This window comes from Alligator mississippiensis, chromosome 7, assembly GCF_030867095.1.
Source record: "Alligator mississippiensis isolate rAllMis1 chromosome 7, rAllMis1, whole genome shotgun sequence".
Taxonomy (NCBI): Eukaryota; Metazoa; Chordata; order Crocodylia; family Alligatoridae; genus Alligator; species Alligator mississippiensis.
Genome location: NC_081830.1, coordinates 29435768 through 29451509, shown reverse-complemented (window position 1 = coordinate 29451509; position 15742 = coordinate 29435768). Strand labels below are relative to the sequence as shown.

Below are 15742 nucleotides of genomic sequence, written 5' to 3'. Positions count from 1 at the left end.
CAGATCATACTTGATTAACTGAGTCTGCTAGAATGTGCTAATTAGCACACTCCAGCCAGCGTCCGTATCTCATGTATCAGCGTCCGCACACTCCAAAATGGTGGCAGGGGCACTTTAACTGTTTTGAAGTGCTGATACATGAGATGCTGTGGGCACTTTAATTAGAGCAGCTCTTGATGCCACTCTAATTAAAGTGCCCCTCTGCCTCCCTTCCCCCGCCCGAGTGTGTGTAAAAATGCCTGTGGTTTCCCTTACTAACTGAACTGGTACCTTGATGAAATGGTTTGCCTCATGTCTTTGGTAGCATTTTTCAGCTTTTCCCTGCTAGACATGGTGACTTTCCTGACTGACAGGAACAGTGTTTCATAGCTACCAGCACAATCAAATGCAACCATAATCTTTTTAATATTTCCTTGGATGCCTGTCAAACAGCCATGGGCTACAAGCATACTTCCGGACCTCCCAGACACAGCGTACATGTTCATCTGTAGTGTCATCTTGCAGATGAAGCAGAGCTGTAAACACTTCCCTTTGCCATTGGAGATGTCAGGCAGGCTTGTAGTACTGTTGCAGCCCTGATGGTAGAGGTTTCTTCTATTCACAGTATGAGTAAGTCCTCCACAGTTGATAGCCTGTCACAGTCACAAAGCTCTGGCTGAGCGTTAATCATTGAAGCAGTATTGGCACACATGCAAATAACTGTGGTGAGAGAAAGAAACCTCCAAAATAGTTCAAGTAAATATTGGAAAGGCATTGGCTTTGCGTGCATTCTCAAGATTTTGCCAACTTTGATTGCTGTGAAAGTGAATAAAGAGCAACTCTCCTCTGGTTGTTGGGCATTTTTCTAGGAAGACATAAAGAATTGTTTTTAAAGACTTTCAGAAGAACACTTTTCTCTTTGGGCATGATAAATATTAATCTCTATGAAGATTTCAAACAGGGGTGGGGGGGAAATAGCTGTTTGGTCAACTAACATTTTTGTTTTGTTCAGTAAAAATAATTTTTCACTCACTCACTAACACTCTTCCTTTGTTTTTCTGTCTTCAAGTAAATCAAAATGGCCCAACAGGTGCGTATTGTCCAAAAACTGTGCTATGTTTCTACAAGGTTCACTTTAAGAATAAAAAGATGTGATTCATTTTTTAAAATGCTGCAGTACTCACTTTTGGAAGAATGTGTGCTACTTTATGAACCCAGTAACCTTGTTTCAGTTTGATCTGGTTTTGTCTTTCAGGACGTGGTGGAAACGCATCCTGGCCTGACGTTTTTGAAGGATGCTCCAGAATTTCATTCTCGCTATATTACTACGGTAGGCTGATTCCTATGAGTTTCTGCAAAATACTGACCTTGCAGGCCCTTCCCATTACACCCCCTGTCACCACTCACAGGAGCCGTGCTTGAGTTACTCTGAGAAAGTGTGTATGTTTTGATACAGTTAATACTTTTGAGTTATTCCAGGGATAAATTCTGTGGCTTGTGTATAGAGGAAGTCAGACTAACTGATCATAACACTCCCTGCTGGGCTTTAGAATATATTAAGCCATTTTGGCATTCATGTTGAGAATGGGTTTTGTGGCACCTCTCATGATCAAAGTCTTCAGGATTCCCAGCCAAAGAAAGTGCAATTCATAGGTCAGTATGTAATCTTCTAGCTGCTGCTGGATTTTCCATAATCAAATGTGCTACTGAGATACAGAAGGGCTGATGTTTACAAAGAGTCTAGTTGTTCAGAGATACTACAATTGCCCCAGGACACACAGGGTCTCAGAGTCTGTCTCAGAGTTAGGTGCCGAACCCATCTTTAGCAGCAAGGCCATCTTTCCTCTCCTAGTCCAAAAGCTAGGTCTAAGATCTACTGTTGACAACATGAATGACCATGAAAATCCTACAAGAAAGCTGTTTTTCTCTCTTTAGGAATTCAGCAGTATAATCTCTCTCCTTTGATACTGTTGTATCACAGAGCATTGTTCATTGTTCGGGAAAATGATCTGAATTTTCAGCAGTGGGTTTCCTTTCTGTCTCAAACTTATGCGCTTGTTCAGAGATGTGTAACGATTTCTTCTACTCCCCACTGCAAATCAGATTCCCTGTGCCTGACAGCACAATTTAAAGTTTTGATACAATTTTGGAGAAGGCATTTTTTACATAAGCACTAAGCAAATCTGACAGCTGTGGCTTTCTTTTTTCTTCAGTGCATTTCTTAAAGGAAGCCCATTTACTGGTATGGAGAATAAACGGCAGTGATCTTATGCTAATAAGAATCATACTCTGATTTTGGTGGTGAAACTAAACAAACAATTCTCCTTGCTTATGGGGGAGTTAACAGCTTCAGAACTCCCCCATTCCCTTCATTAGCCCATTCCTGGCTCGTTTAATATAATTGTTTGTATAATATTAATTTTTTAATCAGAATATTGTACAATACTAAGTCAAATGCCTTAAGAATTCAAAGTATATTATATTGATACCCACCCTTATCAACCGTACTCATAATCTCATCAAAGAATGGTACAAGGTTTGTCTGAGACCAGTTTTCTTCAAACAATGCAGAGTGGCGCTATGTTCCCATCTTAGATTTTCACTGATTGACTCTTGTAACAGCTGTTTCATTACTTTTCCTAGAATTGTTTTGCTAAAGAGCATCTAAGTACCAGAGTCTCCCATTTATCCCTGTTTAATTTCTAGCACACCACTAGCTTTCTCCTGTCTTCTGGAACTTTACCAATGGTCTAAAAATTAATGTAAACAGTAGAGGGAACTCCTTTCCTGGCTAGGAAAAAATACTAAATAATTCTTTCCATTTATTTTGTAAAATTACCCCTAACTGTTTTCTGCTTTGGGAAACTGACCTTTGTCGATATCCACATTTTCTGATATGGCAGCATCTCATTGGACCGGGGTACCATATTTACTTGACTATAAAATGACCCCCCCCCCGCCCCCTCAATCAGCATGCAGGAGAAAGCCCCTCCTCTTACATTTGCATAAAAAATGGAGGGGGAGCAGGCAGCTGCTGTGGCTCTGACTGGCCCTGAACCCTGGGTCTGGACCGGAGTCAGTCTCACAGCAGCCACCTGCCTCCACCCTCCACTTCCTCTCTGCAGCCTCTGCCCTGCTCGCATCCCCTTTCCTCACCCCTGCTGTCAGGCACAGCTTGGCTCTGGCTCAGGCTGGGGTCTCTCCCAGGCACAGAGCACATAGAAACTCCTTCCTCTGTCTGCACAATCAACAGCGTCAATATTGCTGCATGGCCGAGAGCTGCACAAAATTTCGGCAGCCATTTCATTTTGGAGGTGTTTCAGCCCATTTTGGTGCCCAAAACACTAAATGGAAGGCTCCGAAACATCTCTGAAACAAAACGAAATGAAACCATCTGAAACGTTTCAGAAATGTTTTGGATGTTTTGGAATGTTTCAGAAGCACCCCCCGGGAATAGTCCGGCACAGCCCTGCAGCCCTCCTTTTAAAGTGCTGGGAGGCTGAGGCTGGGGCCAGGCAGGGGAGCCATGAGAGCTTCTTCCATGGCTCCCCCCACTGGGGCAGAGGCAGGCACAGCCGGAGGAGCCACAGAAGCCCCCATGGCTGCCCTGGCCAGCCCCATCCCCCGCCTGGACCCAGCCTCCCGGCACTTAAAAAAAAAAAAAAAAAGCCCCACACTCACTGGGTGCAGCAGCGGTGATCAGGGCCATTGAGGGCTCATGACAGAGCTCCCACCGTGCAGCACAGGGCAGTGGTGGGCAGCAGGAATTGCCCCCCCGCCTGGCACCCGCTTGACAGCTGTCACATCACGCGGGTGCAGTGCAGTTCGACAGGGCGCTGCACGCTGTCTGGGAGCTGGAGCCCAGTACCACTCAGCCCCAGCGGCCTCAGCTCCCAGACAGCGTGCAGCGCCCTGCTGAGCCACACCGCACCCACACCATGGGGCAGCTTCCGTGCAGATGCCAGGTGCGGGGGTGATCCCTACTGCCCCTCGCTGCACAGGGGGGCTCTGCCATGAGCCCTCAGAGGCCTGATCGCCTTTGTTGCAGCTGGTGATTGCGGGGCTTTTTTTTTTTTTTAGTGTCAGGAGGCTGGGGCCAGGTGGGGGATGGGGATGGGCAGTGCAGCCATGGGGGTTTCTCCCGCGGCTCCCCACCACCCAGGGAGAGGCAGGCACAGCCAGAGGAGCCGTGGGAGAACTTGCAGCTGCCCAGCTGTGCCTGCCTCTCCCCGGCCGATCCGATCTCCAAATTAGCACCGAAACAGCATCGAAACTCTGAAATAGATTCGGCTGAATCAAAACAGAACAGTGATCCAAAACGAATCACCGTCCTCCAAAATAGCTGCATCTGAAACTGAAACGAAACATAGCCGTTTTGCACAGCCCTAATGGCCAGGCAAGAGTTGAGCTTCCATGTGCCTGAGCAGCATCTGACAGGGGAAGGGGCAGAGACTGGCTGGAGCTTGAGGGGGAGGAGGCAGAGACTTGGGGGAGTTTGGGGAGTTATTTGTCCAAGTTTCCACTTCTTTTAAGCTTCCTTTTTGTGGTTTAGTTTACTGAAGAGTTCCTTGCTAAACTAATCTGGTCTTCTGCCATACTTGCTAGTCTTCTTGCATATTGGGATGGTTTGTTCCTGCACTCTCAGTAAGACTTCTTTGAAGTACAGCCAGCTGTCCTAGACTCTTCTCCCCTCAGACTGGCTTCCCAGGGGATCCTACCCAAGTTTGCCTGCTTTTATCTCTACTGTTGTGAAGTTTGGCTTTGCGTCTCCTTGACCTCATCATGGTAGTCTTGCTCCTCATTGTGGTAATATTTTAGTCAGGCTACTCTTTCCAGCTACCAAGAGTGAAAGTAGGAGAGGTTGTATATCTTTGTGTAGGTACTTATATGAACTCAGCACCATGTTCCTCCAGTCACCTTCCTCTTAATTTCTGCTCACTTGCAAGTGTGTCTATTTTCCAGTTTGCCCTTCATCCTCTGGTCTACTAGAAGACATTCTAGTGATGGGGATGAATGGCGCACACAACCATAGCCCATGCCAAATCCAGCCAGAAAATTTCTCTGCGCTGCTCCCAGCAAAGCCACCAAGCAACCCAGGTAGCATTCACATACCATCTACTGTGTGCCCAGAGCAGTCATTTTCACTCATGTGGGTCTACCTGCTTTGCAGAAGCGGCTCGTTTTCCCAAGGGCTGCTTTCCTGAAGTACTGAGCAGCTGCCACTTGATTTGAGATCAGTGAGAGTGGCAGGTGTATAGAAGGCCCCAAAGTGCTCCTTAGGAACCATGAGTACTCCTGTCGTTTACTGGTGAGGCTACCATGCAAAAAGTGGGAAATTAAAACCAAGAGAAAATGAGTATTTGAAAACTGGAAACTTTTAACATTGATTGCAAAGGGAATGCTGCTTTACCAGCTGCAGAAAGAGAACTAGGAAGGGTAGAAACAAAGATGGCAAAACATTTTTTGCAGAGGCCTTTTTCATCATGGCGCCTACCAAATGATTTCATTTTGGGTTTGCAAAGTAGTGTACTCTGAGCTGTTGATGTCTTCAAGTTTATATGTTTCTTTACTTTTTTAGGTTATACAGAGAATATTCTATACAGTCAATCGATCCTGGTCTGGGAAGATCACCCTAACAGAGATGAGGAAAAGCAACTTTTTGCAAGTATGTAGTGGCCTTGGGATTGTCTGACATGAGCATAACTTTTAAAATACATTTTTTCCTGTCACTTGTCCCGAGGCTCCAGTTCTGGAGAAAATCTGCCGACAGTTGTGAAAGCTTAGCAAAGTGTAGGATCCTTCAAAATTCAGCCTTATGAACATTGTCTTGTGGGAAAAGACAGGACCAGGAATCTTGCTTCGTTACGAAATGGTTGAGCCTGGTTCTTTCTGCATTTGGCTCAGCTAAGGTTGAAAACTAGTTAAGGCTGGTGAAGGGTGTATGTCACTACCACCACCTAAGAAGCCAGATCTCACCTAACTCTGGCAGCCTACAATCACGAGCCTGCCTTCTCCACTTTGTTCTACTTACACACACACAACGTGGGCTTCCTACAGACCTCAGTGCATCAGTGCTTTCCCTCCCCTCACTTTAAACTTACTTTGCTCCATTTTCATGCATCGGTTCACGAGCAAATCAACAGTCCGAACAGTGTGTGTGTTCATGTGCATGTGCAGTGACTAGCTGCCCAAGTGCCAGTTTAAATGAGCATGGCTTGTCCTGATGCTGTCCCCTTCTGCTCTAGCTCACTCCTCCCTGTTTGCTTTTTGTTCACGTTCCTTTCCATTCCTCCCTCCCCACATTCGCTCCTTTCTTCACCCTGCCCTACTCTGCCTTTTACCCGCTCTAGATGGCAGGGCTGGGCCCATGGGTTGTAAATTGCAGCTTGCAGCTGTGTGTTCTATGCATCCAGTGCCACACAGCAGCATGGCTCAGGTGAAGGGGCAACATGAACAACACCTTTGTGGGCAGGAAGCAATGAACAGTTTTTGGGACTGGGTGATAGGGAGGGTGCAGGAAGAGGCTGGGGGTGTCAGGAGAGCAGACTTTGGGGAGAAGGCTGTATGCACAGGTCTGAGACTTGAGCTTAGCAGCCATTCATCCTAGGTGAAGTCCAGCGGTTGGCAGAACCTGAGAGTTCAGTGTGTGATTCGTCTCAGTTGACTTTCCTGGACTAAAGGGAATACCTCTGAATTAGAGCCGTGGCCTACATGTACTATATTTACTCAAACCTAAGATGAGGTTTTTATCCCTGATCAGCTTTAGGGGGGAATGCCCCTCATCTTAGATTTGCATATGAAGTGAGCAGACTCAACTGTTGCATCTCTGACTCAGGCCCATGGGTCCAGGCCTTAGAGCCTGATCTGTGCTGGGGATTGGGCTCTCTGGGGCCTTGGCAGAGGGGGTGTGTGGTGTGTGGAACGTGAGGGCCAGAATCAGACCCACAGTTGCCACTTGCCCTCTGCAGCTTTTGCTCCCCTCCCCCCGTCCCCCCCCTTAGCCCTGTGCAGTGTGGCTCCAGCTTGAGCTGCATTCCTTCCAGGGCACAGAGCATGTGAAACTCTGTCCCCTGCCTGGCCAATCAGCAGCACCAATGCTGCCACGTGGCCCAGCAAGGGAGGAAATAGAGTCTGAGCAGCACCTGCCAGTAAGGGTGGGGGGCTTCCTCTCACAGTGCTTAATTCCTTGAGTTGTGGGTGCTCAATGGATCACTGAAACACCCCCCAGCATAGCTTAGAATGACCTTTCTGCACCCCTTGTGCCATTGCAGACACTTGCCCTCTTGGAGGAGGAGGATGACATAAATCAGATCACAGATTACTTCTCCTATGAGCATTTCTATGTCATCTACTGCAAATTTTGGGAACTGGACACTGACCATGACCTCTACATCAACCAGAAGGATCTGTCTAGATACAATGATCAAGGTAAGCTGGGCTGCAGGGCTGGTGCACATGTGCCGACTTTGGAAGATGAGGAAGGTGGTCACAGAAAACTAAATTTTCTAAACTAGGAATTAATTCATGTTCCACTGGGAGTTGTATTTAGAATGGCTGGGGGGTCATGGCTAACTTCTGCCCTGCACCCAGTGCCTCTATCCTGGTTCCCCTGTGTGCCATTCAAGTACTATCCTGGGTGCTGGTTGGCTTGAGAGACTACTCTGGGAAGCTGTAGACAAGGCTCCCTCTCCTTTGGCTGGAACTGGGGGAGGCTGTTCAGTGCCTTGTGGCCCATCCAGGAATCCCTACCACAGCCATGTCTGTCCTGTCCTCATTGTTACTGTTTCCAAATATCTGGGACCAGCAGCCCTCTGTCCTGTAAAGGGAACAGGTGAGAGTGTGGCCTGTGCTCTTGGTCCAGGGCACACAGGGCTCAAGAGGCCTGTGCATGGCAAACCCTCAGCTGGGTGTGTGACTTCTGCCCCAATGCACCCCTGGGGCAGGAGAGGCAGGCAACAAGTGACCCCAGACAGGCAGCAGTGGTTCAACAGTGACCGAGTCATCTCTGCTTCCTCCCGTGGTCTGCCATTTCAAGTGCTGCTTCCAGCCTCTGTTCAAGCATGACGTGCCCTGGGGGACTCTGGCACTTCGCATTCTACTTTGGGTACCAGGGACACTTGTAAGGTGCTTTTCATCCACGCAGAAAGCTGCTTGCTGCATCACACAGGCATTCCAGGGTCTGTGACACCTGCACCAGCCTGGAGCAGCTCCCAGGGTCATTTCAGCCTGCTGTATCTGACCTGCAGTGGTGACCGTACATGCCAAATGCATGTAATGCAGCTGTACTGGCCTTGCAAGTCCCCAGAAGTTCCTGCTGCTGCTGTGCTGGTCACTGTGGACAAGGGCTGCGTCTGCTCCCTTTGCCTCTAGCCCAGGGCACCCTGTGGAGTTGCTGGACAGAAGCCCCCTCTGCTGCGTCCAGTGCCCTGACCTCAGCTCCACTAGCTGCAGCTCACACCTCCTTGTGTCAGGGTCTGCAGCTGCCAGATTTAGATCCAAAGCCACAGCTGGTATAGAACAAGTTTCTAGGACTGAGTGGCCACCATCCACGAGGAGGAGCAGGGCTTCTCCCAAGGACCTGGACAAAGACAACGACAACTGAGCTCAGCTCCTTCTGGCAGCAGGAACCACCATTAGGCAAACCCAGGCCTGTCACCTGCCAGGCTGGGACCAGCCTTGCTTGCAGAGCCAGCATTTGCTGGGACAAGATCAAGAACTTGAACGTCATGACGGTCCAGGACACAAACCAGGCTCCATTGGCAGGAATATCTATAATAATCTTCCCCCCAGCATTGGCAGAGCCAGCAATTGATGAATTTTTCATGTGGGCAAGGATAAAAACAAGTCCTCACACCCAGTTTGGCAGCTCATGGGCCAAATTGGTCTTCCATTTGATGTTATAAAGGGCAGTCCTGCTGAAGAGGTGGCTTAGGAAACATTGGCAGCTGTCTGCCCCTGTATCTACCTGGAAAAGTGGACAGGGCTATGATGCAGAGGTTTTTCCAGGGTTTAAGGTCTCCAGCCCTTGGTGGCAGAGCCAACGTGCCCTGGCAGACATGGAGACTTGGCTCCTATGATCACTAGTCAGGTTTCATGGGACCAGAGAGGATCTCCGGGATCATCAAATCCAGTCCCTTACTGTCACGTAGAGGGAGTTCTTCATAAATTTATTAAGCTCCATATTAAAAGCACTTGGGTTTTTTGCCCCCACTGTTCCTAGGGGGAGGCTGTTCCAGAATCTCACTGGTTAGAAACCTTCTAATTTCCAGCCTGAATTTATTCATGGCCACTTCAGGCCCTTGTAGCCTTGTGCCAACTCTGTCCTTGAGCTTAAATAGATTTCTCCCTCTCTGGTGTTTGTTTCCCTCTTCTCCAACTGTATTTATGAACAGCTGTCACACCCCCCTCAGCCTCTGCTTTACTCTGCTAAACAAGACAAGCACTTCTGGTTTCCTTCCATGTGATAGCCGCTCCAATCCTATGATCAGCCAAATTGCCCTTCTCTGCACCTGTTCCAGTTTGAGTTCATCTTTCTTGCGCTCAGGGACCCAGAACTGTACACACTGTCCCAGATGAGGTCTCAGCAGTGTCCTGTACACTGGCTCTCAGGCTTTCCTAGCTTTACTGGAAATACCTTTCATGGCACTTTGAGAATTGTATTTGCCTGTTATACCTCGTGCTGGGGCTCAGTCATCCTGTAGTTGGCTAGTAGAGTGAGGTCCTTCTGCTTCTCAGTCATTTCTGATGGATACATTCCCAACTTAGAGCAGAAGTTTTTACAATTGCCTTGGTAGTCTCCAAGGGCACTAAGTCGCATTCAGTGTTATTGAATGTCGTGCCATATTTGTTATTCTGGTCCCCAAGGTCATCCAGTTTTATCTGTCTGATATCCCAGTCCTCTTCTGTATCGACAGTGCCTCCCAACTTTGTATGATCAGCACACTCTTGCTGTTCGTGTCAGGGTCATTAATGAAAATATACAAGGCCAGTGTTAAGATAGACCTGTGAGAAGCTCCGCTGGTAAACTCCTTCCAGCCTGAAACTTTCTCAAATTAATACGTGTCATTAGCCAAGGCTGATGGTAGTCAGGGCCCCAGCTTTGAGTCTTAGAAACTGGTTGTCTCTTCCAATGGTTCTCAACCTTTTTAAGCGCAAGGCACCTCAAAAAATGTCAGCTCTTAGTTTTCACTCAGTGTTTGACTGTGGAAAAATAACATAGACATTTTTCTCCTGAAAACTGAGAAAGACCACAGCAGGTCAGAATATTTTTAATACTGTGGATTCCTATTTGAAATATCTGGATTTATCTTGTGAATCATGTCTACACACCTAGCAGTGCTAACATTGCGTGGTACCCCATGGCACACTTGAAAGGATCTCCAGGTACTCAAGGGTGCCACATAACCCTGGCTGAGCACATAACCCTGGCCTGTTCTTTCTAAAGGCCTGCGTGCCACACAAAGAAACTTTGTGGCGCTATCTCCTTACAGAGAGTGCAGCTCTTCCCAAAGGGGGATTCATTTGGAGGTTTCAGCAACTACATGAGGCGCAGTCCTAGTCAGCAGATGCAAAACAAGCTCCCAGACATGCTCTCTCAGGCTGTGCAGCACAGGAAGAAGGGACAGTTAAGAGGCAATATCTTTGAAAATAGTGTTCTGGCAGAGAGAGAACTGCGGAGGTGTTAAGGACAGGAAGGAAAAGCCCTCAGGACTCTCACAGGCTGGGATCGCTGAAACCCAAACTCAGAGGAAATGTCAGACCCCTGCAGAGCCTGACAAGATCACACTCACGGACGTGTTGTATGGAACAGCAACTCCTGCGAGGGTGATTCACACATGCACACGCTCCAAACAGGCAAGGTCAATTCAGACTCCTGACTCAGTTCCTTGAACGATGGGTCAGGGCTGCTGCCAGCCTGCCACAGCCCTGAGTACAGAGCTCTCCTTTCTTTCTCTCCTTGTCCAGAACATGACTGTTGGGATGGGAGAGCGGAGGTAGGAGACCAGGCCCTGGGGAAGGTCAGGAGGAGCTGTAGGTACCACACCTAGGAGGTTACACAAGGATAGCCCCTGCCTCAGACACTCTCACGGAGGGCCCGAAGAATCAGAGCGGAGTGGGGAGAGAAACCAATTTGCCTGGTCTGTGGGAACAGGGAAGGTGTGCCCAGTGAGGCAGGTGTGACTTTACTGTCTGGAGGGGCGTGCTGGGAAACCCAAGAGGTGATGTGATAGCCTAAGGGGGTACTTTTGTCTATGTGAAGGATAAGGAGCAATGGTGCCGAGGGCATGCAGTTACCTTAGAGGGGTGCCTGGGATGCAGAGTGATGCCGCAGGACGGTGCAACAGCTCTCATCACGTAGTTCCTAGACACTGGATTCAGCGCTGAGGCTTCGAGTAGGCACGAGGCTTTGGGTAGTTGATGTTTCAGGATGTTTCAGTTTGCCGCCTGCAGGCACTGCCATGTCACAGCATGAGGTGGGAGCAGCCCTTGCACTTGACTTGGCTGCGTAGTGCCTCATTCTCCTCTGTTGTCCAGCCTGAGGCTGTCAACCTGCATGAATAAACATTGCAGAGGGTGCCGTCTTACCAGGCAGGCTGTGCTGACTGCAGACTTGCTGTTATAGCTGCAGGTTGGTGCCTGTTGCTGATGAGAATGCTTTACTGTGCACTAGGAAGTGCTCCGTAATAAATTTAGTAAATATAATCTCAGTAATGTGGCTGGTCCCTGCAGCCCCTTGGCATGAACGTGGGGAGAGGCAGCGGCTCCTGGCCTGGTCCTGAGCTGCACTGTCCAGCTGATTTCTGTTGTGATGCACACAGTAAAACAGCTTTATGACCATCAGTCACTACATATGTGAAGAGTCCCCCTGGAGCAACAGGAGTAGTATGGCACATATCCAAGAATTTGGATAATCTGGAGATGCCGCAAGCTATGGGCCTGCATTGAAGGGATGTGCACAGGGAGAGCAGGAAACCAGCCCCTTCTGTTCTTTAAAAGATACTTTTCCCAAGGGCTGTCAAAAATCAGGGAATAATACACTGACTAGAACAGACAGGGCTTGTTGCTGTACCATTAGCTGTGGGATAACAGCTTTATATAGTCTGAGCACACACAGCTGTTATGAGCCAAGACTCTGGTGGGGGTTCCTGTGACCGCTGCTTCATTTTCTTTATGCTTTCTTCATTTTCAGCTTTGTCAACCAGGATTATTGAGAGGATATTCAGTGGAGCTGTGGTGAGGTAAGGAATTACATGCTGGTGAGGGAGTGAAAAGAAGGAAGCAAAACCCAGAAGAGGGTTCCTAACACCACAGATTAGATGCACAAGATATTCTCATAAATCCCCTCTGAGAAGACAGGCCAGCAGCATTTCCATCCTGGCAGGGGTGTCAGTGGGGGCTTGCTGAAAGGGGAGAGAGGTTGGATGACTTTAAAAAGCAATGCAGAAACACCCAGTCAGAGGAGGGAGGAGTGCATTTTTCCTCTCTCTAGCAGGCTGGACCTGGTGGTGAGGGGAATGCATATGATTTGCATATGGTGGTAATGGACCATGCTGGAGAGGCAGCTGTCAGGGGGAGATGGTTGTTGCAAATGCCCCTTGTAAGAACCCCAATGCTGTTTGAGAGCATGCTTAGAGTAGACCAAAGGCCCCTTCTGCTAAGGGTGCCTCTGAGGGGAGGTGATGATCTGATGGCCTCACAGAATGAGAATGACTGTGTCCCGGGTCAGTGCCAGCCCCCACACCTCTCCCAGTGCGGGCTTTTGGGATGTATTTTTAAATGTGCTTTTGGTCACGTGTATTCTTGGGACTCCTTAGGGACCTGCCTTGCATTCTCTGTGTCTTTCAGAGGAAATGAAGTCCAGAAGGAGGGGCGGATGAGCTATGCAGACTTCGTGTGGCTCCTGATTTCTGAGGAGGACAAAAGGAGCCCCACAAGGTCTGGTTGGTTCTGTTATCCTAGCAGTGGGGTATAGAGATATAAGTGTGGTCGAGGACTGGGAAGAGCCCGGGTGCCAGTTCTGGGGAGGGAAGAGACTCACTGTGCCTGTGGGTCAAATGACCAAACTTTGCTGATGGAAAATTGGGTAAAAACAGACTTTGCTTCCAAAATGAACTGATCTCCATGACTTGGCTTATCCTGGGGGTCACCTGTAATTCCCTGCCACATCCCCATCTGGCCTGGTCCGGGCTAGTGGCATCCCTCTCAGGCTTTGTTCAGGTCACAGAGATGAGAGGAAGACAAATCCTTCGCTCCTCCCACATCATCTAATTAGACCCTGGTCCTATCCACAGTAGTGTTTATGTCCACAGTAGTGTTTATGCCTGGGCAGGGAGGAAGTGACCCCATTGCGGCGGTCACCTGGGCCATCCTGGTCTCCTGTGGCCCATCTCTGGGCCACACCTCAGCAGGCAACACCTGGCATTTTCCTTCTGTATTGTGCCTGGACACCACGTAGCATGATGTGTGCCACCTGCCTGCCTGTATGACCTGGCACTCTCAGCTTCCCCTACTCAACTCCCTAGGGAATCTCATTGCCCTCCAGACACCTCCCCTGTTCATAAATACTAGCCCTGTGCATGTAGAAACAACACAGGGTGGGAGCAGAGGCCAAACCAATAAACCAGCTACTTACAGCAGTGCTCAGGGCAGCAGCAGTGGGACCCTTGTGCAGGTAGTGTGGGAAAGATATTCTGATCAGTGGATTGTTAGTTCTGTCCCAGCCCCTGAAAGATGTTTGCTGCCTTCCTCAGCCCTCACCGTCATATGCCGATTGTGGAATAGGGTCAGGGGATGTCTTTCCCAAGGGTATTTTCATCTTTGGCTTGCACTCTGCCGTTGTAGGTGTCAGCACTTGGGGAGGGTGCTACCTGCGGGTGGAGGATGTATGCATCACTGCAGTCTCTGCTAAATGAGATGCTGCTGCTTGTTTCTGCAGTGCTGCCAACACGGTCTCCTTCTCTTCCATAGTATCGAGTACTGGTTCCGTTGCATGGACCTGGATGGGGATGGTGTGCTCTCCATGTACGAACTGCAGCATTTTTATGAGGAGCAGTGTGAGAGGATGGAAGCGATGGGCATTGAACCATTGCCCTTCCATGACTTACTTTGCCAAATGCTTGACCTGGTGAAGCCGGAGAGGGACGGTAAGACCTGCTTTTGGAAAAAACTTTCTCTCTTTTCTTCCTTTGGCAGTTTTCATCTGGAGCCCCTCATTTGTTCCAGCCTTTCGCCAAGGCCAGGTACACCTGGCTGCGCCCTCCCTTGTTTTCTTCCCTCTCAGAAACTGGTTGGTTGCCTTTCCCTGCAGGTTACCTGTGGGTGCAAAAGGCTGCTGGCACACCTGGGCACAGGCAGACGCAGCCAGGCCCCTTGGGGGTAGTACTTTTATGGGAAACAGTATTTGCTAATTCCAGTACTTGACTTCAAGCCAACAAGACTGATTGCAGCTAGGCCAAGCCATGTCTTTGGTCGCAGATCAAGGCAAATACCTACTAGGAAAACTCCTGAAGAGAGGAAAAAAAAAATGTCTGGCCCATGAGAAAGCCTCTGTGATGCTACTGAGAGAATTTGGCAGAATTTGACAAAATACTTCATTCTTCTGGAACTAGAAGGATAAAGCAAATGTTGACCAAGACCCAAAACAAATGAGCAAGATCTGAAGCTGGAGCTGTCTGGCAGGTAGGCTGGACACTGGGAGGAGCCAGCAGCCTGAAGGCCCAGCCCTGCAGTGAGCAGGTCAGATGGCAGATATAGAGCCACAGCTACAGCCCCAGACCGTCCTTTTCTGTGAGGATGGAAGACTCCTCATGCCCTGTTCTCACCCATGCAGAAGGCTCTTGTGAAGCCCAACTCTGAACTCTGCCTGGGGTGTGCCCCCGTTTGGCTGTGTTTACCCTCTTAGTCAGGGAACTGCACTAGTGCTGTTGCTACTACAGCTTCAGAAGCCACAGGCCCAGGATGCCCCCAGCAAGGATGGACCAGAAAGCTCTGGAGGCAGAGCAGTTCCTCCCTTCCTCGTACCCCACGCCACAGACGGGCTGCTGATTCCCATCAGGTCTTGGGAGCTTACTGTGCAGTTTAGGCTCTGGAGTTACTGAGTCTGCGTGTGTGAGCCTCAGGGTGGAACCTGACACTCACACCTAGGAACCCTATTTACTCTATTACAAAATGAGGTATATTCCCCCCCCCCAATTTAACATGGGGAGTGAAAAAAAACCCTCACCTTACAAATGAGCATGAGATGTGGCAGGGGGAGAGCTGCTGCAGCTCTAACCCCAACTCAGGGTTGAGGCTGGAGGTGGAGCTGCTTCCCCCACCACCCCTGCACACCCGCCACTCCTCCCCTGCAACCCCCAGTCCATGTCCCCCCCACCCCGACTTCTCTGCCACACTCCTTACCTTTTCTCCGCATGGCAGGCTCTGTCCCTGGCCCCGTAGCAGTGGTGTCAGCACTGCTGTTCCAGCCTGGCCCTGTACCAGGAACAGGGAAAAAGGGAATTGGGGCAGCCTGAGGCTGCAGGGCAGGCAGGCACAATGGGGAGTAGAGAAGCGGGGGCAGGCAGCAGGGGCAGGCTGCCTGCCTCTCTCATTGTCTACCCACTACCTCCATACTGCCTGCCCCCCTCATCACATCTCCCCCTACATCCTACAGTTGTGGTGGGGTGGGAAATTTAAGATGATCACCCAATAACTAGATTCCATACATGGAAAATTATAAGATATTTATAAATTTTCCATGTGTAGAATATAATTATTGGGTTAG

At 49.2% G+C, this 15742-nt stretch overlaps 1 protein-coding gene across 2 annotated transcripts in view; it reads left to right on the top strand.

The window, feature by feature from the left end:
• PPP2R3A (protein phosphatase 2 regulatory subunit B''alpha) overlaps positions 1-15742 on the top strand; it is an 81116-nt gene that overhangs the window by 54147 nt on the left and 11227 nt on the right. For both annotated transcript variants that reach the window (XM_059730744.1, XM_006270441.4), the window contains 6 exons: positions 1235-1309; positions 5558-5644; positions 7251-7407; positions 12170-12218; positions 12826-12915; positions 13948-14123. In XM_059730744.1, the coding sequence (XP_059586727.1) occupies positions 1235-1309; positions 5558-5644; positions 7251-7407; positions 12170-12218; positions 12826-12915; positions 13948-14123 (634 nt within the window). The remainder of the gene's footprint in view (positions 1-1234; positions 1310-5557; positions 5645-7250; positions 7408-12169; positions 12219-12825; positions 12916-13947; positions 14124-15742) is intronic.